Source organism: Cryptococcus neoformans, chromosome 12, assembly GCF_000149385.1.
Source record: "Cryptococcus neoformans var. neoformans B-3501A chromosome 12, whole genome shotgun sequence".
In the NCBI taxonomy this organism is placed as follows: domain Eukaryota; kingdom Fungi; phylum Basidiomycota; class Tremellomycetes; order Tremellales; family Cryptococcaceae; genus Cryptococcus; species Cryptococcus deneoformans.
Window position 1 is genome coordinate 85,090 of NC_009188.1, and position 22,309 is coordinate 107,398.

The following is a 22,309-nucleotide window of genomic DNA, read 5'->3' on the forward strand; positions in this document are numbered from 1 at the left end:
TATATTTCACGATGTAAGTTTGGTCACGCGGCCCGTGCAAGAAGCAGCTGTTGAAGCAGGATCTAATTCGTTCGGCAGGAATTACGTCCAGCTTGAGAAACTTGGTGAAGGTACTTATGCCACTGTGTACAAGGTGAGTTATGGCCTTCCGCTCAGAGCCCCACCTGTCCTCAATCTAGTTTACTTCATTCTAACCTTATGTTCTAAACATAGGGTCGATCGAGAACGACTTCAGAAATCGTGGCGCTCAAGGAGATCCATCTGGATGCGGAAGAGGGGACACCGAGTACTGCTATTCGAGAGATCAGTCTTATGAAGGGTACGATTTCTATTCTCTTCATTGTGACGTGAGAGGGAGAGACGTGTTGGTTAACGAGATGGATAGAGCTTAAGCACGTAAACATTGTCCGCCTGCACGATGTTGTTCACACCGAATCTAAGCTTGTCCTCATCTTCGAGGTGAGGCGATATTAATTTTTCTCTGAAGGATGGAAATGCTGACAAGTGGGAATGCAGTACTGTGAACAGGATTTGAAGAGATATATGGATATCCACGGTGATCGCGGTGCTCTGGACCTTAACACCGTCAAGAGCTTTACGCACCAGCTTCTTCAGGTTCGTCTACCAACTTCTCTTTTGACCCATTAGTCTGACGCGGGGCAGGGTATCGCATTTTGCCATGATCATCGTGTCTTACATCGAGACCTCAAACCACAAAACCTGTTGATCAACAAACGAGGAGAATTGAAGATTGGTGATTTTGGTTTGGCAAGGGCGTTTGGTGTGCCAGTGAACACGTTCAGTAATGAAGTATGTCCAGCCATCTTAACGTTCTGCAGGGTGAAAATTGACGAAGTTAGGTTGTGACTCTTTGGTACCGTGCACCGGATGTTTTGCTCGGGTCAAGGACGTATAGCACAAGTATTGACATATGGAGTGTCGGATGCATGTACGTCCAGCATCAAGATTGTCGCTCCAGTTTGCTAATTTGCTCGTTTAGATTCGCAGAGATGATCACAGGATACCCTCTCTTTAGAGGAAGAGATAATGCCGATCAACTGGTGCAGATCATGAAGATCGTCGGCACACCAAGCGATGCCACCATTGCTCAGATCAAGTTGAACTCTGTGGGTCAGGATTACTGGTGAGAGGTGGATAACGTGTCCTGATTTTCAACGCAGCCTGAGATTCAAATCAAGTCTCCTTTGGCTAAACATGCCAAACAGCCGTTCCAGGCAATTATTCCCCGAGCGCCTAGAGATGGTACGTGTTATTTATCTGCACTCTGAACCTTCACTAATGTTATGACCCTGTAGCCATCAGCCTCCTTGAACATCTTCTTCAATTCGAGCCCACTCGACGGTATGACGCCCACCAAGCTATGGCTCACCAATATTTCACCTCTGGCCCTATCGCCCCTCCCACATTGCATGAGAACAACCCAGCTGTTTCATCCGCTTCATCTCTTGCCCTTCCTCCAAGGGTGGCTGCGCGAGCCAGCCAGGCTTCCGCTGCTGTGCAAGCTCAGCAAGCTGCTCAAGCTCAAGCGCAGGCGCAAGCCCAAGCTCAAGCTCAAGCCCAGGCGGCGCAGAATGCCCAGATGATGGCTCAGCAACAGCAACAGCAACAGCAGCAGCAGCAGCAGCAGCAGCAGTATGAGATGATGATGGGACAGCAGAATATGCAGGGGTATTACGGTACGTTTTCTCTATTCTGCTTGACCTTGATATAATGTAGAGTACTGACATCATGATGACAGACCCTCAAGCGGCCGCACAGATGCAAGCCCATCAGCAGGCGCAAGCGCAAGCGCATGCAGCCCAGATGCAGCAAATGGCTCAACAAGGGTATTACATGAATCCCAATGGACAGCATGGGCATCACCATTAATCACTGTCTGTTGAATCATTCTGATCAGAACAGTGGAAGGACAACTAGAATAATAAGGTGCATGAAGGATTGTACATGAAAGCGAAAGATAGATAACATTTGGAAATGGGTAATGAGCAGCAACGGATACTGAACTTGAGAATACCGTACAATAAGAGACTATGTTGCAAATACCTTTTGTTATGCATGAACAAATATACTTCGACGAATGTTACAATAATACATTTCAGGACCTAGATAAGGGTCACATGTCTAAGAAAAGAGCTGAACAAGTTGTTTGCAGGTTTGATTACGGTCTCAAAGAGCAGTTCCTCTCTCGAAGTTGGCTCGGATCCTAAGGTATCACGGTTAGTATACATATACAAACGGCGAGTGGTAATCGACATACTCTTTCGTGTACTTGTCAAAGTATCGAGAGATTTTCTTGTTGAACACCTTGTTCCTTTCATTGATGTAGTTGATTTCTCCATCTTCGTCATCCTTCTTGGTTCGCTTCTTTTTCCCAATGCTGCAGTCCAAGTCAGTTCTGCTTTTTTTTCACAAAGCTTGAGATAGGATGACATACTCTTTGTTGATCTTGGAGATGACCCTGTCGACCGCATCCTCACTAGGCTTGTTATCACCATATACCAATGTGTCTGCTCCTCGATAAAGGTCCTCTGCACCAGTGAGCCCTGGTTTTGACGAGGAAGCAGCAAGGGAGGAAGAGGTGGCGCGAGCTGGGACGAGTGTACCAGGAGCAAGGCCGAGGGCAGCCTCCTTCTGTCGTTCGTAGGCAACAAGGTCGGCCTTCGTTGCTCGAAGGTTACGGTTATATTTCTTATACGCATCATCTTCGGCGTCTGCAAAACGGATGTTGAGTATCGTATAAAAGGGTCAATACGAGGTAGAAAGACGTACTGTGGAAATGAGTGTCCTGTTTGACCTTTTGCTCCTCCAATTTAGCCTGCCATCTCTCGTTATCCTCAATCGTCCACTCCCAATTCTTCTTCCTTTCAATGTCTTCACCATTTTCTTCAGCCTCGGCTTTAAGTCGGAGAGTTTGAGCAAGCTTGCGTTGCTTTTCGAGACGGGCAAGCTCTTTGGCTGTCACCTGAGCTTTCTGATGGTCTTCCACCAGGTCGCGACGATTTTGAGCTGCAGATTGGTTCTGAAGCAAAAGCATGTCAGCAAGTTTACTGGGCCATGTGGGAAAAATGTCAGTTACTTACCATCTTCATACGCAACTCCTTGATTTTAGCCATTCGCTCCGCCATGGACATTTTCTCCTTGCCCTTGTTGCTCTTCACGTGCTCTTTTTCCGCAACCTCTTGTACCTGCTCGTCTTGCTCCGCTTCCCCTGCGTCGGTCTCTCTAGTTTCCAAACCCTCAGCAGCATCAACTTCTTCGCTCTCACTACTAACTTCGTCCTTTTCCTCAACAACCTCGACGGCAGGGGCGGGCTCTTTTCTGGGTGCGCGGGAAGAACGTCGTTGCCCAATCGAGGGAGAAGGTGAAGGGGCGGTTGACTTGACGTCACGAGACTTGGACTTCCGGGGAGGCATTGTTATTATGGGTATAAGGCAGAAATGAAAAAGGTGATGATAATTCGTTACTGCCGTTGTTTGGAGTGACGGAAACGCTACTTCTGTCGTCGTCAGGGGTTGCAGGTAAGTGGCGAAATTTACGTAACACATGTAACAGGATCTATAAATGAGACTTTTTTGAATTTCAACCGTTGGAGTAGTGCGACAGTGGTTACTCGGTTCGATTAGAATTTAGAAATTCCTCATCGAATGCCGTCAGGCGCGCAGGTTCGAGTCCTGCCTGCTCCTTTCTTTTTTGCTTCTAACCTAACCCTTCGCAACTTTTATAGTAACCTCAAATATGTTGTAAGCCACTGCTCTTAATCCTGCTTATGAGAATCATGACAGTCTAAAGGGTCATCAACCCGTAAGGAGCTCATATCATTCGTCGACTGCGTACACAATCATGTCCTCACTTGCATCTGAAAAGCCACGGCGAGTCCCAAAAATCAAATCTCATATATGTTCTAGTGTCGAGCTCCACTTCTGACCGACTGCAATTGTACGGTGCATACGGTGTACTAACGCTCTTACGGAGCATGGAATTAACTCTATAGGTACAAACATTAAACATGGGACGAATATTATAGTATCAAGATAATAAAAGGGCCGCAAAAAAGTTTGAGCACGGCAGGCTGGATGATCTCGCTCCTCGGCATAGTGTACATGCCATCGTAACATGAAGGCTGTTGGCATTCTCTGACAGGTCGAATGAATTTTATTCAATGGTCCGGTCAATGCATTGCGGTAAGAAAACAGGCAGGAGCTGTTTTGGCCTTGCCCCCTTTGAGCTTCCAGGCTCATGTGATGCACGGGCCGCCGCGATTGATTGCCAGAAGGATGCCATCGAAGGATGAAGCACTCAAGTCTTCTTCCCTTGCATCTTCCACTCTTTCATCCTGCGACTTTTACCGCTTTAATCTATTCACTGCCGGACAGCAACCGAAGAAAAATATGTCAAAACGTGGCCTTTCTATGGAGGAGAAGAAGACGAAGAGTAGGTAATCAATTCTCTGGTCGTTGTGTCGCGTCAATGTCTCCAGTTCTCCAGATTCGGACGCACTTCTTGGGATCATGGGCTCATAGCTGACGTTTCCCAGTGTTGGAAATCTTTCATGAATCGGTGAGTAAGTCCATCAAAACCATCGAAATCTGAACTTAGACAAAACAAGGCCGAATTTTACTCTTTGAAAGAACTTGAGAAAATCGCTCCAAGTGAGAGCTTCATTGCTTTTTCCTTCCTAATTTCTACTTGAATGACACTTGATGTAATCCAGAGAGCAAGGGTATTGGTAAGCAGAACTATCGCAATGTTGTTATATTGCTTCTCACTTTGAAATAGTCGTACAAAGTGTGAAAGAAGTACTCGACGATCTTGTGAGCGACGGTTTCGTGGTCATGGATAAGATGTGAGGCCCCACATACTCATATATTACAAGTTGGCTGATGAGAAGATCGTCATGAAGTGGTACTGGCAATTGTGAGATGAATTTCATCCTTCTTCAATCACCTGCGTCCTGACCAAGGATATCAGACTTTTGGGCCCTTCCGAGTGCTGCAGGTGCTACAGTAAGCTCAAAATCATCTCAGGCTTTCCTTATCAACGTATCCGCCGGATGTCGTGTCTGACACTCGTTGAAAGAAAAATACTGCACTTGTCAAAGCCACCAAGGAGCTCGAAAAGATTGACGCTGGCATTTCCGAGACACAAGCAGGGTTGGTAGAGGCAGAAAAGGGCCGGGAAGATACTGTACGCTTCCATTTCCATCTTTTATCATCATGTCCTGCTGGGATGAGAGCTGTATCAAACTGAGCCTAAATTTCGCCGTCGTATTTGCACGTTAATATGTGTAGGAAGAACGCCGTACCCTTTTGGCTGCACTCCAGCAAGAAGAACAAACTTCTATTAAACTGAAAGCCGAGTTGGCTGCTTTCGGAGCTGCTGATCCAGTTAGGTATCAAAAGAAGAGAGAGGCGGTGAAAGTCTGCAAGGATGCAGCTGTAACATGGACTGGTACGTCCGGGGCTTGCCAAAAAAAAAAGTGGCAGTGCTATGGATATTGATGACAAGATGGAAACAAGATAATACATTAATGTTGCTTCAGTACGCTGTGTCGCTAGGGGTTGAAGCCGCGGCCATCAGAGGCATGCTCGGTATAAGTGAGTGCGCGGTGTAAGGCAAGGAATTTTTTTGTTGATATGAATTAGCGGAGGAATGGGAGGATCTCAAGTTGTGATAGTTAGCAACCTTTGTATCAGTAATAAACCTTCCGTCTATGTTCTGTATCATTGGTCATGTCATCATGCAAGAAAAGACATTCATTCCAGACATTGCAAACCTTTCCAAGCCAAGGCCAAGCTATATCCTACATCTATACATACACCAGACAATCTCCTCCCGAGTTTTCCGTCTCATTGTCCTTCCCCTTCTTCTATCTCATCACATAAACCGTTTTTAGAACGAATCATGCGGCCTGAAAAGTGCGGAGATAGACTCTCCGTTGTGCGTCCGTCTGATACTCTCAGCAATAACAGGGGCAATATCCAGAGTTTCGAGTAAACCGTTGCAAGCAATGACTCGCTTGGTCTGATCAATAGAGTTGGTGACTATGAGCTTCTTGACAGGTAGGTCTGAGAGGTTCTCCATGGTGGTATCAGAAAGAAGGCCTGTTTACGCATTGTCAACGAGGAATCTGTCAATGAGGATAGTGAATATGAAGCAAATACTTACCGTGGCTGACCAAAGCGTAGACCTCCTTGGCACCATTCTCCCTCAGAACACCAGCGGCCAACCTGACTGTGTGACCAGTGTCAATCATATCATCGATGAGGATTGCCACCTTTCCCTTGACATCACCGACAAGCAACTCCATTTTCTCAACAATGTTTGATTCGTCGTCGATGTCATGAGAGTGGACAGAGCCAGAGTCGGAGCCGGTAGGGGTAGGGGGAACGGTGGGGAGGCACATGGAGGCGGCAAGATCCCGCCGACGTTTACGATTGATGAGGGCAAAGTCGAGGTTCAGTTGGTCGGCGAGGGCGGTAGCTCTATGATCCCTCTAGTCAGTGATCTCCTTGGAGTTGCGCAGAATCCTCGATCAAAAGACTTACCGCTTGGCACCACCAGCATCAGGACTAACGATGATAGCATCTCTCCATCCGGGAATTTCAGACTTGATGTACTGCATCATTGTAGGCTCGGAAAAGAGGTTGTCAACGGGGATGTCGAAGAAACCTTGGATTTGAGAGGCGTGGAGATCCATGGTGATTACGTGGTCGGCACCGGCAACGGCGAGGAGGTTGGCGACAAGCCTGTATGTTTCATTGGGGATTGTACAAATGAAGATGATACAGACGTGGGCATAGTCGTAATTTGATTGAACATAGAGCCAAAGGGCATCAGCAACGTGCAAGTCTTTGCAAACGATGCCCCGCCAGAAAGAAATGAAAAAGGTGCTTCACTCACTTGGAAGTGATAGGAGCACGGGATTTGTCCTTCTTATCTTGCCTCGCATAAGGGTAACAAGGAATGACAGCAGTGATTCTCTTGGCTGAAGCGGTCTTGCATGCGGAGATCATAATGAGCAGCTCCATAAGATGGTCGTTGACGTCGGGAGGCGAAGGAGATTGGATGATGAAGACGTCCTCATCTCGGACGGAAGAGTGAATCTGAACCGAAGTTTCAAGGGAGCGGAACTTTGAAACGTGGCAAGGGGTGAGGGTGATGCCGAGTCGAGCAGCGACAGCCTCTGCCAACTTGGGGTGGGCATTGCCTATTTCCACGCATATTTATCAGTACCACACTCAACAACGATGGCATCTCCTAAACTACAGTGCCGCTTCAACCAGCTGAAAAGGATACGCACCAGTAAGGAGCTTGATAGAGTTTCCTATTTGGTGCATTTTGTAGGCCTCTCCGTCCAGGTAAATAATTTGACGATGGTTTTCAGATAACTTTGTGAAGCATTCTTGAAATTCGTCTCTTTTTGACAGCCTCTGATTGCAGGACGGCAGCATCCACACTTTTTATCTCATTTACGTAAAGAGTTTCTTTTTGAGTGGTGTGTAATATAACTTTGACGTAATTAAGGACCTTAAATTGGCTCCAGCGAGCGGGTCCAGCCAGGTTCGTTCTTCGTTTTCACGGGTTGATTTCTTCTTCTTCTTTTCCTTCTCTTCCTTTCCTTCCATCCTCCACAACCCGCAATGGTAGACACCCAGTACGCATGTGAGTGATGCTCTGCCTCTTCAGGGCCGTGGCTTTTTGACAAGTGTGAGACGGTCAGCTGATAATACCAAGTCCGAGCACAGAAGACAGCTGGCGTTGCAGACGCCCCTGCTTGGGAGGTGTCCAACAGAATACCCGCGTACGTTCGCCATATAAGAACTGTCTCCAAGTCTATGCTTACCAACTGCTTTACCTCTAGTGAAACTGTTGGCTCCAAGTGCTATGCGTACTCACCTAATGGCGAATGGCTCGCCTATGCCATGAACAATTGGTCCGTTTCCTACTGTACCTGTGTGCAGGACCAGCAGCTGACTTTGCGAGCAGTGTTGAGATCATTCCTTCCCATTCTTCATCACCGACTCCTGTAACCCTTCAGCAAGCCAACATCGTCGCTCTAAAATTCTCTCCTATGAGCTCTTACCTTTTCACCTTTGAGCGACCCGTTAAAACTGAGAGTGGTGAGATGTACAAGAATGCCAAAGCATGGGATGTCAAGAATGGTGAGATTGTTGGAGGGTGGTATCAGAAGACCATGGAGGACTGGTGTGTTATACTATACGATAAACGATGGAATGTGTTGGAGCTGACGTGCGAACAGGGAACCTATCATCACCCCCAATGAGACCCACCTCCTCCGTGCTGGCCCTTCTGATCTTGCCATCTTCTCTCCTCCATTTGCCCCTCGTCCTTCAACTCGCCTGAAGATTGAAGGTATCCGAGGCATCTTCATCTCTGACCCTTCAGCTCTCCCTGCCACCTCTACCAACTCGAGACCTATTCCTGCGTACCATGAACCCGCTGTGGCCATTTGGATAGGTGAGAAGAAGGGTGCTCCAGCAAGTCTAGGATTATGGTCCCTTTCTTCTCTTATGGGGAAGAATGCGTTGCAGGCGAATGGCAATGGAGATATTCAGACGGAGACAAGAGATATGCCCCCTACAACAGCGAGGAAAGCGTTTTACAAGGCGGACAAGTTGACTGTCAAGTGGAATAATGCTGGTACAATGGTGAGTATTATGTATTTGTGGAACACGAGCCGATACTGATAAACTTTAGGCTCTGTTTCTGGCTCAATCAGATGTGGATAACTCTGGCAAGTCATATTATGGCGAAACCAATCTCTACCTCGTCGGCCTGGATGGCACCTTTGACGGTTTGGTTGAGCTTGATAAAGAGGGACCTATTTATGACTTTGCTTGGAGTCCTATTTCCCGCGAGTTCACCGTTTGCTATGGATACATGCCCGCCCGAACGCAAATGTTTGACCTCAAGGCCAAACCTGTTTATTCTTTCGGCGAGAACCCTCGAAACACCCTTGTGTACCAGCCCCAAGGCAAACTCCTTCTCAGTGCCGGCTTCGGTAACTTGGCTGGTGGTATAGACATCTGGGACGTGAGCACCCGTAACAAGGTCGCCGAGTTCAAGGCTTCCAACGCTTCCCATTGCGAATGGTCTCCTTGTGGTCGATACGTTCTAACTGCCACCCTGTCTCCTCGTCTGAGGGTCGACAACGGCGTCAAAATCTGGTGGTGTAACGGTCAACTCTTACATATTCAGCCTGTCGAGGAGCTCTACCAAGCTTCATTCGCCCCCCAGCGAGTCACCGAGATCGGTTCCTTCCCTGCCATCGTACCCAAGGCTCCTGAGGCCAATCCTAGTGTGGCCGCCTATAGACCCAAGGGGGAGACAGATGGTGTCGCAGCCAAGCCTGCGGGCGCTTATCGACCTCCGGGTGCGAGAAATAGGCCCGAAGGCGAGAACGCATCTGCGTCATTCGGTTCTAGCAGGGGTAAGCCTGGAGTACGAACCGTTCCCGGCGCGGGCGGTAGACAGCCCCCTGGATCCACGCCTGGCGCCAGTACGGGTGCAGGAGGGGATGATAAGAAGAAGAGGCAGCGAAAGAGGGGCGGAAAGGATAAGGAAGAGGAGAAAAAGGACGAGGCGCCTACTCAGGAGGCAGTTAAGCCGGAAGTAAAAGAGGAGGCAGGTGAGGATGCGGTTGCCAAGAAGATTAGGAACTTGATGAAGAAGGTGAGTTGGGTTTTATCGCCGCAAGGTAAAGAAGCAGACGTCTGACATTTTCACAGCTCAAAGCTATCGACGAACTCAAGACCAAACTTGCCGCGGGCGAAATTCTCGAGAAGACTCAGCTCAAGAAAATTGAATCTGAAGCGCAAGTTAAGTCGGAAATCAAGGCTTTGGGCGGTAATGTCTAAATCTCACGTGTCCGTACTTTTGGCTGAAGGGATGGAGGAAAAAGGAGTCGAGTGATTTGTTGACCTAGTGCACTCCAGAGAGAGGGTGTACTATTCACAATATACATCATTTGGGATGTCCGAGCATGATGCATTGCATTGGGTTTTATTTTTCGTTTTTAGCCCGAGTCGAAGCGAAGACGCATTTTAATGTTCCTCTTCTGAGTGAAGTCTCCTTTTGTGCTTTTCTCATTCTCTGGCCAATTCCAATAATTGGCATATTCGAGTCATAAAGTAGTACGAACGACTCGTTGTCACGGCCGATGAAGACTACTTTATATAGATAATTTTGTAAGCTGTTGTATATTATGTGCCAGAACTGAGTTTACTCATCATACATTACTATACTACCAGCTTGATCTGAAGAGAAGATTTGTTGCATATGGGCTTGGCGAAGTAAGGCGCTACGACATCGCATTGTAGTCAAAGTAGCTATTCGCTCATCCGAATATAATATGCTGCAGATGACTAAGGCATACGGTAGTAGGAACGGCAAGCAAGACTATCCCTGTCATGGAATGCTGCAAAAGCTATTTCGTATATATTGGAAGGCTTGAACTTTCGGCACAATGCTAATATTGTTGGCCTTCCAATACTAAGTGAAGTTTGTCCTATTTGGGAAAACTTCAGTCCGAAGAGCTTGGAAGAGCTGAGCCTCTTCCTGGATTCAAGTGATGTTCACAGGAAAAACGGGCAATGGAGGAGTTACATCGGCGACGTTTTGGACTGTATCAAACAAATCCCCTTTGTCAGGTTGTTGCCGTGCTGCTTGATTACGGCCTCTACAGCAGTAGTATTTCATTAGCCGCCACGTGATAATTGAAATGATTGAGATCCATGCAAAGAACTCTTAGCCTTACAACAGACCTCTCTATAATATAATATAGAAATAAAGTACTCCTTCCCCTCGCCCATCGTTGTTTCTCTATCACGCCAATAATATCTCCGTCCCTTTCGCGGCCAATTGAATTTCGAGGAATAGAGCTCCCAATCAGAAGCAAGTATAACACACGATGGTTCTACTTCTTTTGTTGGGCATTCTGCTTCCTCTTTTCCACCTTGGCGTCGTAGGCCGATAATTCTCCTCGAGCTTCAGCCTCAGCTCGAGCCTTGGCTTTGAGCTATCATTCCAATGACCAACACAAATAGTGATATCCATCGTTCGGTAAATAGTTGATAATTATTGCAGAGCAATGATCGAAGGGGGTATGAGGTAGGTGGGAGAGGGTGAATAAAAGGTCGAGTTCGTCAGTGGGGAATTTTTAAACCCTATGGAATATTCAGCATAGTGAACATACCGCTTGCCTAAAATATCAAGTCAGCTACAGGCTCCGGAGTATCGCCAAATTAACTTCCACTCACTTCTCGGCAACAGCCTTAGCGTCGCTGCAACCAGTTCAAAGATCAGCCTTGAAACCTTTGAACATTGGAACGGCACACTCACGCTTCCCTTCGTTGTTGAGGACTACCAGCAAGCTTGGTACCCTTGGCGGCTCTGTCCAGTCAATGATCAGTACTTTTAATTACTTTGACCTATGTGTCATCCATAATAAAACGCAACAATTCCCGGCTCCGCATAGCCAGCGGAGATGCCGGTCGTAAAACACCTTATTACTACAGTAGAAGGATTATTGACATACTGGGCCTTCAAGGCCTTAGCTCGGTCACGTTCACGCTGGTCACCACCTATGAATGAAGACTAGATCAGCTTGAGATGAGCATGATTGTCCAGAAGGCCAACTTACGAGTCATTTTAAAAGGGCACTTTCCACGACAAGCTAGGCAAAAGAGATTTGAAAGGTTTCTAAAGACGCTTAACTTCTACTCCTTCGAGGAAGTGCAGCAATCAAGATGCAAACGAAGGGAAAAAAGATAAAAGCTGAAATGTTGACACCAAACGCGTCCGTCTATAATAATTATTAGGGTTTTTTCGCGCGCATTTGTTTTTTTCACTCAAATGGCGGTTTCCTTACATATATGATGATTCGTCGATTTTGGCCACATTTCCTTGTCTCACAAATCACTTCCAGATGCAGCTGGATTCTCATCTGAAAACTCCCATGATGATTCCTGTCCATGATATGTGAGCGCATATGCATTGCATGACTAGTTCGTTGAGTATTAAATCGACATTATTTTACGTAATTGGAACAGCTATTGTGACGACTGGACTAAAAAGCTGTTTGGAGCTGATGCATTTTAATCTATTCGTCGAAAGGCGGGTTTGGAAGGCTGGGTAGATGCAGACCTAGCAGGTTGTCTCGACTCCAGATGCTCAACAAGGGGGTATATCTTCAAAGTGGGTGACTCTATTGTTGATTGGCAGTCCAAGCGGCAGGCTACTACCGCTTCACCGTCTACTCTCGAATCAGAATACGTGGCCATGTCAGAGGCAGCGAAACACGGCGTGTATCTTCAACGTCTGCTCGAGGAGCTAGGCTACAAGTCTGACAAGGTACCGCTCAACTGCGACACTATGGGTGCAATCTCTCTTGCCAACAACCCAAGTTTCCACTCGAAAACCAAACACATCGATATCCGAGTTCATATGATACGCGACTATTATGTCGAGTATGGCTATTTTTCCCTCTCCTACATACGCGCAAACGATCATTGAAAGAGAACAAGTCTGCCCCGAAGTCTCGGATCAAATGAGTCACCGTGTATATATGTAAAGTGCATCATAAGAAATGCATCATAATACCACACACTTGAACGAACACGTACATTCTCAATAACATAACACCCAAAACTGAATGTGATTCCCAAAATTAACTTGATGCAATTGAACTAATTTACCCAAAACCCTTTGCGCGAAGTCTTTCGCGGGCATCACTAGTTTTTACTTAACGTTTGTTCCCTTGCTGTACCTAGGGAATCTTTCTAATAGTTTGTTGTAGTTCCTTAGCACTCATGACACATGTATACTACCTGCGCATGTTTTGCTAGCCTCTACTGTGTCATAACCAGAAGGTGAAGGGGAGCGTGTGGTGGGTAAGATGGAGAGAAGTTGGTATTGATGTCCAGCCGCTGCTTTGCGCTTGACCCAGATCAGACGAATGGCACCACAAATGAGGATTACGACGCCAATCCACATAAGTCTCTTGCCCCAATGGCCCAAGAACGTGATAAAGCCAGCATCGTCCGCGTGCCATGAAGAACCGTAGAAGTGAGAGAAGAAGGAGTGGGGCACGTCAGAGATGGGGGCATTCTTCCCGTAAAGAGACTTGGGGAGGACACGGATCTCAGAACGAGGGTGAGACTCGGTGAGGGGGTGTGAGGCGGAGAAAATGGCATATTGGGCGGACAAGAACATGGGCCTGGGGTACATCAGCGTTTGTCTCGTGACTGTCAAGCAAAATACCTACCCGGTAGAGAACATGACAGTAGGGTAGTTGGAGAAGTACTTGTGGTTGAAAGCCGCAAGACCGTGGACAGTGCCGTCCATGAATGCAGAACCCTTGGACGAAAAGATCAAGTCGTTGGAGATACCGACGGGCTTGGTGATAGGAAGGATGACCTCCCAATCACCTTGCAAGAGAGGGTCCAAACGTCTTCGACAGCCGATATCAAGGTCCATGTAGACACCGCCAAAGTGGTGGAGGATAAAGTACCTGATAGAATCCGCTCGCTGGATAGGGAACTCGTAAGAGTCGTACATGTGAAGGTGAGCCGGGTAGTGCTTGGCAATGAATTCTCGAGAGAGATCGTCGGTCCAAAGCATGTACTCGCTGTAGATTATTAGCATTTGCCAATACTTTTTGTATAAGTACTCACTAGTCGGGCATGCCTTCTCTGCATTCCTTCCAAGCCTTTCTCCACTTCTCGGGTAGCTGGTCGTCTTTCCATGTCTGGTGAATCAACCTAGGGATGTTTTCTCCTGGCCTACAGATGCCATGTCAGCCATATTCGTTTGTGAAGAGAGTTATTCGGGGTAATCGACCACATCGCTTCAACAGGATTTAATGAAAGTAGGAGATTGAGTCAAGTAAAATGGAACCCGTTGATATCGTCGAACGACTCCAAGAGGACCGAGCACAAAAGAAGAAAGACGACCCAATTGCACCATGATGGAACACTGCAAAGCGCAGCCGATACCCCAATGAGATGAACTCACCTGTTGGTAACATTGTACAGCCTTTCCCAGCTATCGGTGTCCCGCACACGCCCGTCCCAGTCGTTTCGCATCCAGTATGAACCAGTGCCCATGCCATCAATCCCCCACTGACCATTATCTTCTTCGATAGATGAGGTGGCGGTAGGATCTGTGTCGACAGCTTCACCTTCAGGCTGTGTGGCAATATCTTCATCGACCTCTTCAGCGGCATCAAGCTCCTCCATCTCCTCCTTGAACTCGTCCCAAGTTTCGGCAGTCATGGTGGCAGAGTCGACAGAGATGGTGGAAGCGGACGCAGCAGCACCCGTCGAGCTGTAGGAGAGGACATCGCTATCGAGCTCTCCCCATTGCACTCGTTTCGACAGTTTCGGTCTAGGTTGTTCAAGAAGAGGCTTGATGACATCTTCTGCTCTCCAGGCAACTTCAGTCTCTGTGAGATAGGCCCATGAGGGGATGGCGAGGTAGTATGATACTGTGGAAAGCACGATAACCGTGCCGAGGAGGACGAGGGAAAGGATGACGAGGAAGGCGATGACTGTTTTGCGTGTGAGGCTTGTGGATGTGTCGCGGGAACGTCTTGTGCGTTGGCTGGGCATTGTGCCAGCTCGTCGGCGGTGGGAGGGATAAGAGTAGGGATAGGGAGGCTGGAGAGGATGGGAATTGAGGGCGACGGAAAGCGAGGTGCGGCGGCGGGGATAGGCTAGCGGGGAGTACGGATGTATAGAGGATGACTTTGAGGCCATTCACAGTGGGATAATAACGGATCTCGATATATTATTATTTTTGTACTATGTGGGAGTGGGAAACGTAAGGGATAAGGGTCAGATCGTGCACGCTGTGGCAAAAAAAAGGTCCGGACGCGCCAGCCAGCAACTGGTAAACACAACAACAACCCCGCCACCCAGCCCTGCATCCAGACGCGCTACGTACAGTCTACGGCCCGCTACCAAACCCCTTCATCCCCCACTTGCACTCCCCACCGCCAACTCCTGCCTCTCTATCGCACAGCATGACCGCATTCTCATCATTATCTCCTGCATGGATTTTTTGGGCTTTTATGTACCTGAATATTCGCAGCAGGTCCATTAAACGGTGTCAACAACGCGCTCCCTGCTCTTCGGCCGGCCTCCGAAACGCAGCAAAACACGGCGAACATGCCCAAAATCCGACGAATAGCATGTCGCGGAGGGACCTCATTGGTCCTGCGGTCCAGGGTCGCCTTTTTCCGTTTCATCAACCACGGCAGCCGGTTCTGGGATTGCGTGCATCGCACCAGGTTCCCGCCCTTTTCCCCTTTTTACTTTCCTGTTTGGGCTTTTTTTCATTGCACCGACGACTTCAATTTCATCCATCCACTTCCATAAAAGTCTATATCAGATTCATGCGTCAAAATGCGATCCCGCCGTACCCCAACCCGTTGCCTCTTTGGATCTTGGACCCGGAATAACTTCAGTAGCTCATATTATAAATAAATGCAAGGAAACGAACGCGGGGAGATAAATGAGATGGAGGAATAACCCATGACCGTCGTGGTGGATCAAGCACGCAAAAAGCCTGCAATCTGCAACCTACATTTGTTAGTTATATGTACTACTACTGTACATACTACTCTATACTTGCACCGACTCTGCTCCGAAGTACGGGAGCGAGGAGCGTTGTTCCTTTACTACGACGTAGCATCTGCAGCTGGTGGGCAGGTCGCGTGGCTTGCTAATTATTAATATTACATTTTATTGTGCAACGTGACTCCAGTTACAGGCCAGAAGGTTTATTGCTCTTCTTCCCGGCTCTTTTTGGTAGACAGTCTCGCTGACGGTCGATATTACTCCATGTACGGTGTACGACAGGGGGGACACCAGGAGGGCCAACCAATTGAAACCTCGCTCAGAAACAAACAATAAACGTGGCATACGGGCATGAGATCATCGATGGTAACAAGCAGCATTTCTCGCTGCTGGTCCGATATTCAAATATCCACTCGCCTCCGCCGTGGCCTCCCCCATATTCCGCCAAAGAAGGACCACCAATTGCCCGTTATATTTACTCATTTGAACTTATTTTCGGACAATTTAGACTGAGCAAATTTCGAGTATCTGAGCCTAAAAAGCTTTTAAAGTCCAAAGCTCAAAAGGGTCCAAACGCGTCATGTCCAGTTAGACATATCAACAGACACAACAATCGACACATGTTTCATCTTTCATCGTCACTCGTACTGACACATGCCTGTGCAAACAACACCAAGGTAGCTTTTATATATAGACACCTCCTCACTACTGTTCATACGTTCCCTAGTAGCTATTACTGGCTAGCGTTGGTGCGTTTCAGCCCTGAACACCCTCCTCTCTCTCCCTCATCGTCATCATCACGTTCATATATGCATTTTATGATGTGACTTCTCCTTGCTAATACGCTGTACAACTACTGTAATACGATACTATCGAAGGCCTTGGCCGGGTCGAAGATACACTTGCCAGTGCACCTATACGACTATCGTTATACCGCTTTATATCCCACAGTCGTCGCGTTCCGCCCGACAATCCTCTGTCCTCTGCTGTGTATTTCACTTCTCACTTGCTTGTACGTACCCAAGCTCAGATGGTGCAAGAAGATATTGCAGACAGTTGTTCCGGACTTTTCGGTCCCTGATGAACTTATCACATGCTTTACAACACAACTACAAAAACTCAACGAAATTAGGACTCGTCGGGATATGGATGCGAAGGCGATACCGGATGGTGGGTGCCGCGCGGAGAAATTATTATACTTCTCATCATCGTATGTTTGTCAAGAGATTGTGATGGGAATTAGTTTACAGTAAGCAACTTGAAGACTAGATTGTAGGAAGCGGAGATTCAACAAGCAGCAACTGGGCAACAAGCTGTGTGCAGTGACCTGCGATGGTGCAGGGTGCAACATGTTTATTATGCGGAGAAGAGCACGAAATTGAAGTCTGATGGCTGATGGACAACGAAAACTACGTAGAGCGGTGACTAATCTGATCTGATAAGGACTAACAAAGTACACTTTTATTATTCGTATACGTAGTCCCGTCCTTTCACCGCCCGTGAACGTATGATGGTGCGTTGTGAGTCATTCGTTGTATGACAGTTGATAACATTTGCCGAACGCATTGCAAATTATGTATGCTACCATCATGGAAAAAGACAAACTCAATCTGCATTTCCACCCAGAGAGTCGACTATTCCATCGTCTGCCTGGTGAGAGATCGAGCGGACGACGGGTTCAAAGTCGATTGGGTTTTGCTTCAAAACGAAGGAACCCGGATATATAACCAAGAATAGTCCTATGTGTTGCATATTAGACAGTTGACTAATTACTCGCTATTGAGCGGCGATTTTTACGCTATATACGGGGACTGTGATCAGCCTGCCGAAAAGAATTGTGAAAACGAACAAACGGATTATAGAACAGATAAGACTTCCTCCCCGTAATAAATGCTCTTCTGCTCTCTTCTTCAAATTCTAATAATAGGCGTCGCATTCCTACGGTGCCTGGCAGAGGGGAGGCGGCGTATTTCCACAGTTGTCATTTTTCCGCGTATTCTTTGATTTTTGTTGGTTATTATTATGCCGAGATATAATTCTTTGCCGAGTTCGGCTGTTTGGCAGGATAAACGTCGGATTGACTTCGGAAAGTCTTTCCGAGTTACTTGTATTGACATCTTGTCCATAGACTGAAGATTGACCGTGAATGAACAGCGAGATATGCGGCAGGCCCCAGGTCGCACCCGGTTAAATACGAATAACTTTATCTCGTCTCTTCGCTCTCTCAACTACTTCCCACTACATTTGCCATGCCCACGAACAACACAAACCTTGACAGGTCGTTCTTGACCGCAAATATCGATGATCTCCTTAAGCAGCTCACCACAGAAGAGAAGATCTCCCTCCTTGCAGGCAAGGATTGGTGGAAGTGAGTCTTGCTTGCTTGCTTGCTTTGATAGACATAGGCTGACGTACATTGTATAAAAGCACTGTACCGATTCCCAGGCTCAACATCCCTTCGTGAGGTGCTTATGCTACTTAGAAGTGCGGGTATACTGATGTTGGAGTAGCATCAAGATGACCGATGGCCCTGGTGGCGCTCGAGGAGACTCATTTTACCATATGAGTGAGTACCATGGACTTGCTGGTTAAATGTTCAGGGCTGATCAGAATTAGCACCGGCTTGTGCCCTTCCAAGCGCTACTTCTCTGGCCTCCACTTTTTCTCCCGATTTAATCCATTCAGCCGGTAATCTCCTAGCACTTGAAACCCTTGCTCGCAATGCTGTCTGCCTTCTTGCTCCCACTATCAACATCCAACGTTCCCCGCTCGGTGGTCGAGCATTTGAATCCTTCTCTGAAGACCCCACTTTGTCAGGCTTGATTGCGGCCGCTTATGTTGCTGGTCTGCAGGAAGGTGGTGTTAGTGCGGCGATCAAGCATTTCGTGGGGAATGATCAAGAGCATGAACGGATGGGCGAGGACTCTGTCATCGCGCCTAGGGCGTTGAGGGAGATTTACCTTCGACCATTCCAGATTGCACTCAAGAAGTCTAAACCACAAGCATTCATGACGGCTTATAACAAACTCAATGGGACGCATTGTTCGGAGAACGAATGGTTACTTGAGGAGCTGCTGAGAAAAGAATGGGGGTTCGATGGGCTGGTAATGAGTGACTGGTATGGTACCTATTCCATTTCCGAAAGTATCAACGCCGGGCTCAACCTCGAGATGCCGGGGGCCACCCGATGGCGTCCCAACGGACTAGTGACTCACCTTATCAAAGCGCACAAGATCGACCCCAGGCAGTTGGACAAGGTTGCAGGTGGTGTATTAAGATGGGTACAGAAGCTTGCGAAGAAAAACGAGGAGTTGGTATATTCACCGCCTGGCAAAGAGAAGACTAGAACTGAGGATCAAGCAGAAGACGCCAAGTTGCTTCGTCGTTTGGCTGGGGAAAGCATTGTACTTCTCAAAAATGAGTTGAATGTTCTCCCAATCAGGGAACCCAAAAAGATCGCCGTCATCGGTCCCAACGCCAAGGCCAAGGTCCTCACCGGCGGTGGATCTGCCCAACTTCGTTCAGCCTGGTCGTCAACTCCCTGGCAAGGTCTCTCCGACAATGCTCCCGAAGGTGTTGAACTTTCCTATTCCCTTGGATGTCACTCCGACAAGTTCCTGCCTATACTTGACGACAGTTTTACCTGTCCTGATGGCTCACCCGGCTTCCAACTTTCACACTTCCCCATCACCTCCTCAGGCGATAAAGCTGAGGAACCCGTACATGTCGAGACATGGGACTCATCCGACATGTTCCTTGCTGACTTTACCGCTCCTGGTCTGACTAAGGAGTACTTTACCCAGCTTGATGCCGTCTGGACACCGGTGGAGGATGGAGAGTATGAATTTGGAGTGGTCGTTACTGGCAAGGGGTGGTTCTGGATCAATGGAGAACTTGTTATCGATGCGTCAAGAGAAGATGAAAGGTCCACGAGTTTTTTTAACTTGGGAACGAAGGAAATCAAAGGCCGAACCAGGGCTAAAAAGAACAAGGTGAGTTGTTCAACTGACGTTACATTGTCACGGAAGAGAATTGATATTGCTTGTCATAGAGATATGACATTCGCTTCCTCCACGACACCCGGCCATACTCAGTCAACAACATTAACACTCCCATCGCAAGTGCCGGTATGCGTCTTGGCTACATCCAGGTTATCCCCGCTTCGACTCTCCTCTCTAACGCCGTCTCTCTCGCTGCATCCTCAGACGTCGCCTTGCTCGTTATCGGGCTTAACTCGGGCTGGGAATCAGAAGGATACGACCGTCCTGACCTTTCTTTACCGATGGACACAGACAAGCTCGTCAATGCCGTTGCGGAAGCGAACCCCAACACGATTGTTGTCATTCAAGCGGGTTCTGCCGTTTCAATGCCGTGGCTCGACAAAGTGAAAGGTGTGGTGTTTGCTTGGTACCTGGGAAACGAGACTGGTAATGCCATCGCCGACATTATCTACGGGTATACCAACCCTTCTGGTCGCCTCCCGATGACATTCCCCAAACGAGAGCTTGATATTCCCGCCAACCTGAACTACAAATCGGCACGCACCAGGGTTTATTACGACGAAGGTATCTGGGTAGGGTACAAGCATTTTAATGCAAGAGGTATCGACCCTCTCTTTCCCTTCGGCCATGGTCTTTCCTACACCACTTTTGCTTATTCCGGCCTTCACATCTCTCAAGTACCAGAATCACCAAAGAACGTCGGTGCTGATGGATGGAGAGTGGAAGTCGGGGTGCAAGTGGAAAATATTGGCATGGAAGAGGGAGCGCACACAGTCATGTTCTGGCTGAGTCCGCCACCTGAGAGCCCGAACGGACTGAAGCACCCGAAGTGGACTCTGCAAGGGTTTCAAAAGGTTTATGGGCTCAAACCAGGTGCAAAAAGAGAGATCAAGGTCACGTTTGATAAGTGTAAGTTTTCTCTAAAACCTACAGCTAAGAATACAGCTTATGAGTATTAGATGCGGTCTCACACTGGGATGAGCTCTGGAACACTTGGAGGGCGGAGTTGGGAGAGTGGACTGTTCGGGTTGGCGTAGACGCACAAAATATCAGTGGCGAGAAGGCGACATTCAAGATTGAGGATGATCTTGAGTGGAGAGGCTTGTAAAGACAGTTCAATATAAATAAAGGGCGTACGAAGTTGTGCAATATAGTCATATATGTAAATAGAATGCAGCTAATCATGTCGAGAGATCTAGACTTTGTCAATTCTACGTCATCTATACCACAGTCTACAAAAGTCCTTCCGATTCGGCGATAGTCTTACCAACAGCCATAGCCCTCCCCCAAACCATACCTCTAAGCGCAGCGTATTGGAAACCAGCGCCTGCCAAGACAAAGCAGTGAAAAATTTGATGGGATGATCCGAAATAGTCGAAAGTGCCGGGGGAAAGCTTTTCGGGGATTCTTGCCGCGCTAGAAGCCAATCAAGTTAGTTTCCCATCCATCTTGTGACAAAGATTTCAGCCTACTAGAGTAATGCACCAAAAATGTAGCTTGCCCCACCTGCTACAATGAGGTCAAGGCTCATCTTTTCTCTCGCATGGACTAGACCTTGGGTGAACAAGATGTGGGTGATGGGTACCACAGCAGAGAGGCCTAGAACTATGAATGTGAGGGTACGGTGCCATCGATGGGAACGATGGTGTGGGGACAGTACGATCTGTGGGAAGATCAGTTTGGTGCGAGTGGGCATACGGAAACAAACCAACATAAGCTGATACTATACCGGCAATGATGATGCCAGCTGTTGCTTTTTGTCAGTGTCGATCTCCAACATGAGATGGGACGTACCCATATAGAAAACTTGAAGGAAGGCATTCTCATAGAAAGCATAGTACATACCGGGGGTGATACTCCCCACAATTAATACTACAATACCTATCTATAGAGGATCAGGACTCATATCTCCAAATCAATGACTCACATAATCTCCACGGTGGGCTGCATCGCAAACCTCTTTTGAATGGCATGAGACTGTATGAAACCAGCTGCTCAAACTCAAACATAACACAGCGCAAATGAGGTATAGAGCCAGGGCCACCTTGTCATGTAGAGTAGGCGGGGTCGGTAATGGGCTGCAGGACTGGTTTAGGGTGGGGAAATGCGTTGGGATGAGGTGAAGGGGGAGGAGCGAGAGAAAGAAGACAGCACCAACAGAATGGGAGTGGATGTTTACTGTGGGAGAGTAAATGTTTATACTATCCTGTCAACCACAAGAGGGTTAAACAAACCTGTCTCATTGTGAAGGTCTGTGAAAGACTTAGTATGATAGTTCACCTCAACAAAAAATTGACTTACAGCTTACTGCACTCCATAAGCACTTTCGAATCGAGGGTGTCGCTCTTCTATACCCATGTCTAATATAATCATTATCTGTCTGCCAGGGTAGCAGCATCAGGGACTCCTCGTAGGAGATTGTCTTCCGCTCTCCATCCTCGCATGTCTCCCCTGGTTTTGGGAGTAAAGGGGTTGTCTCAGGCATGTTGGGCGGAGGCGTTGAAGATGCTGAAACAGCTTGACGGCGAGTAAGGACCATTTATGAGGTATTCTACACTCCTTTGAATCATTAATTTATAAGTAACTCTCAGGTCTCGAATGCAAAGACCAAGTGCGGTCCAGCAGCCACTCCGACAGCTTTCCACGACTAAAAAATACCCACTGACGATCCACGTAGTCGACGTCGTT

The 22,309-nt window shown here is 47.7% G+C and overlaps 9 protein-coding genes and 1 non-coding gene across 10 annotated transcripts; 5 read left to right on the top strand and 5 right to left on the bottom strand.

Annotated features, from left to right (window-relative positions):
• Positions 1 to 11: 11 nt before the first annotated feature.
• Positions 12 to 1,890, top strand: CNBL0280 (hypothetical protein; the record flags this gene model as incomplete). Its single annotated transcript, XM_767455.1, has 11 exons — positions 12 to 13; positions 79 to 133; positions 214 to 319; positions 386 to 459; positions 517 to 615; positions 664 to 810; positions 861 to 949; positions 1,001 to 1,127; positions 1,182 to 1,263; positions 1,317 to 1,697; positions 1,760 to 1,890. Coding segments are annotated over 11 exons (1,293 nt in total).
• A 297-nt stretch (positions 1,891 to 2,187) lies between these two features.
• CNBL0290 (hypothetical protein) lies at positions 2,188 to 3,434 on the bottom strand (the record flags this gene model as incomplete). Its single annotated transcript, XM_767456.1, has 5 exons — positions 2,188 to 2,224; positions 2,279 to 2,398; positions 2,456 to 2,732; positions 2,791 to 3,040; positions 3,102 to 3,434. The coding sequence occupies 5 exons, from the start codon at positions 3,432 to 3,434 to the stop codon at positions 2,188 to 2,190; spliced, it is 1,017 nt and encodes a 338-aa protein (XP_772549.1).
• A 175-nt stretch (positions 3,435 to 3,609) lies between these two features.
• Positions 3,610 to 3,704, top strand: CNBLt010. Its single transcript is given in 2 exon segments — positions 3,610 to 3,647; positions 3,660 to 3,704. It is a non-coding gene; the product is annotated as a tRNA-Ser (tRNA).
• Positions 3,705 to 4,409: 705 nt separating this feature from the next.
• On the top strand, positions 4,410 to 5,692 carry CNBL0300 (hypothetical protein; the record flags this gene model as incomplete). Its single annotated transcript, XM_767457.1, has 11 exons — positions 4,410 to 4,452; positions 4,556 to 4,578; positions 4,628 to 4,670; positions 4,733 to 4,747; positions 4,798 to 4,832; positions 4,895 to 4,935; positions 4,982 to 5,024; positions 5,098 to 5,205; positions 5,310 to 5,469; positions 5,538 to 5,615; positions 5,664 to 5,692. 11 exons carry the CDS (start codon positions 4,410 to 4,412, stop codon positions 5,690 to 5,692), a joined length of 618 nt encoding a protein of 205 aa, XP_772550.1.
• Positions 5,693 to 5,910: 218 nt separating this feature from the next.
• Positions 5,911 to 7,358, bottom strand: CNBL0310 (hypothetical protein; the record flags this gene model as incomplete). Its single annotated transcript, XM_767458.1, has 5 exons — positions 5,911 to 6,122; positions 6,187 to 6,503; positions 6,567 to 6,767; positions 6,922 to 7,228; positions 7,322 to 7,358. 5 exons carry the CDS (start codon positions 7,356 to 7,358, stop codon positions 5,911 to 5,913), a joined length of 1,074 nt encoding a protein of 357 aa, XP_772551.1.
• A 303-nt stretch (positions 7,359 to 7,661) lies between these two features.
• On the top strand, positions 7,662 to 9,899 carry CNBL0320 (hypothetical protein; the record flags this gene model as incomplete). The annotated part of the gene is made up of 7 exons (XM_767459.1): positions 7,662 to 7,683; positions 7,756 to 7,822; positions 7,883 to 7,954; positions 8,008 to 8,226; positions 8,282 to 8,690; positions 8,740 to 9,714; positions 9,771 to 9,899. 7 exons carry the CDS (start codon positions 7,662 to 7,664, stop codon positions 9,897 to 9,899), a joined length of 1,893 nt encoding a protein of 630 aa, XP_772552.1.
• Positions 9,900 to 11,218: 1,319 nt separating this feature from the next.
• On the bottom strand, positions 11,219 to 11,690 carry CNBL0330 (hypothetical protein; the record flags this gene model as incomplete). The annotated part of the gene is made up of 5 exons (XM_767460.1): positions 11,219 to 11,243; positions 11,301 to 11,324; positions 11,383 to 11,433; positions 11,579 to 11,624; positions 11,684 to 11,690. 5 exons carry the CDS (start codon positions 11,688 to 11,690, stop codon positions 11,219 to 11,221), a joined length of 153 nt encoding a protein of 50 aa, XP_772553.1.
• Positions 11,691 to 12,849: 1,159 nt separating this feature from the next.
• CNBL0340 (hypothetical protein) lies at positions 12,850 to 14,798 on the bottom strand (the record flags this gene model as incomplete). Its single annotated transcript, XM_767461.1, has 4 exons — positions 12,850 to 13,258; positions 13,307 to 13,669; positions 13,716 to 13,823; positions 14,056 to 14,798. 4 exons carry the CDS (start codon positions 14,796 to 14,798, stop codon positions 12,850 to 12,852), a joined length of 1,623 nt encoding a protein of 540 aa, XP_772554.1.
• Positions 14,799 to 17,869: 3,071 nt separating this feature from the next.
• On the top strand, positions 17,870 to 20,729 carry CNBL0350 (hypothetical protein; the record flags this gene model as incomplete). The annotated part of the gene is made up of 6 exons (XM_767462.1): positions 17,870 to 17,988; positions 18,048 to 18,080; positions 18,131 to 18,186; positions 18,237 to 19,612; positions 19,672 to 20,530; positions 20,581 to 20,729. The coding sequence occupies 6 exons, from the start codon at positions 17,870 to 17,872 to the stop codon at positions 20,727 to 20,729; spliced, it is 2,592 nt and encodes an 863-aa protein (XP_772555.1).
• Positions 20,730 to 20,853: 124 nt separating this feature from the next.
• On the bottom strand, positions 20,854 to 22,160 carry CNBL0360 (hypothetical protein; the record flags this gene model as incomplete). Its single annotated transcript, XM_767463.1, has 7 exons — positions 20,854 to 21,037; positions 21,094 to 21,284; positions 21,334 to 21,368; positions 21,416 to 21,506; positions 21,549 to 21,799; positions 21,856 to 21,873; positions 21,923 to 22,160. 7 exons carry the CDS (start codon positions 22,158 to 22,160, stop codon positions 20,854 to 20,856), a joined length of 1,008 nt encoding a protein of 335 aa, XP_772556.1.
• Between the last annotated feature and the right edge of the window lie 149 nt (positions 22,161 to 22,309).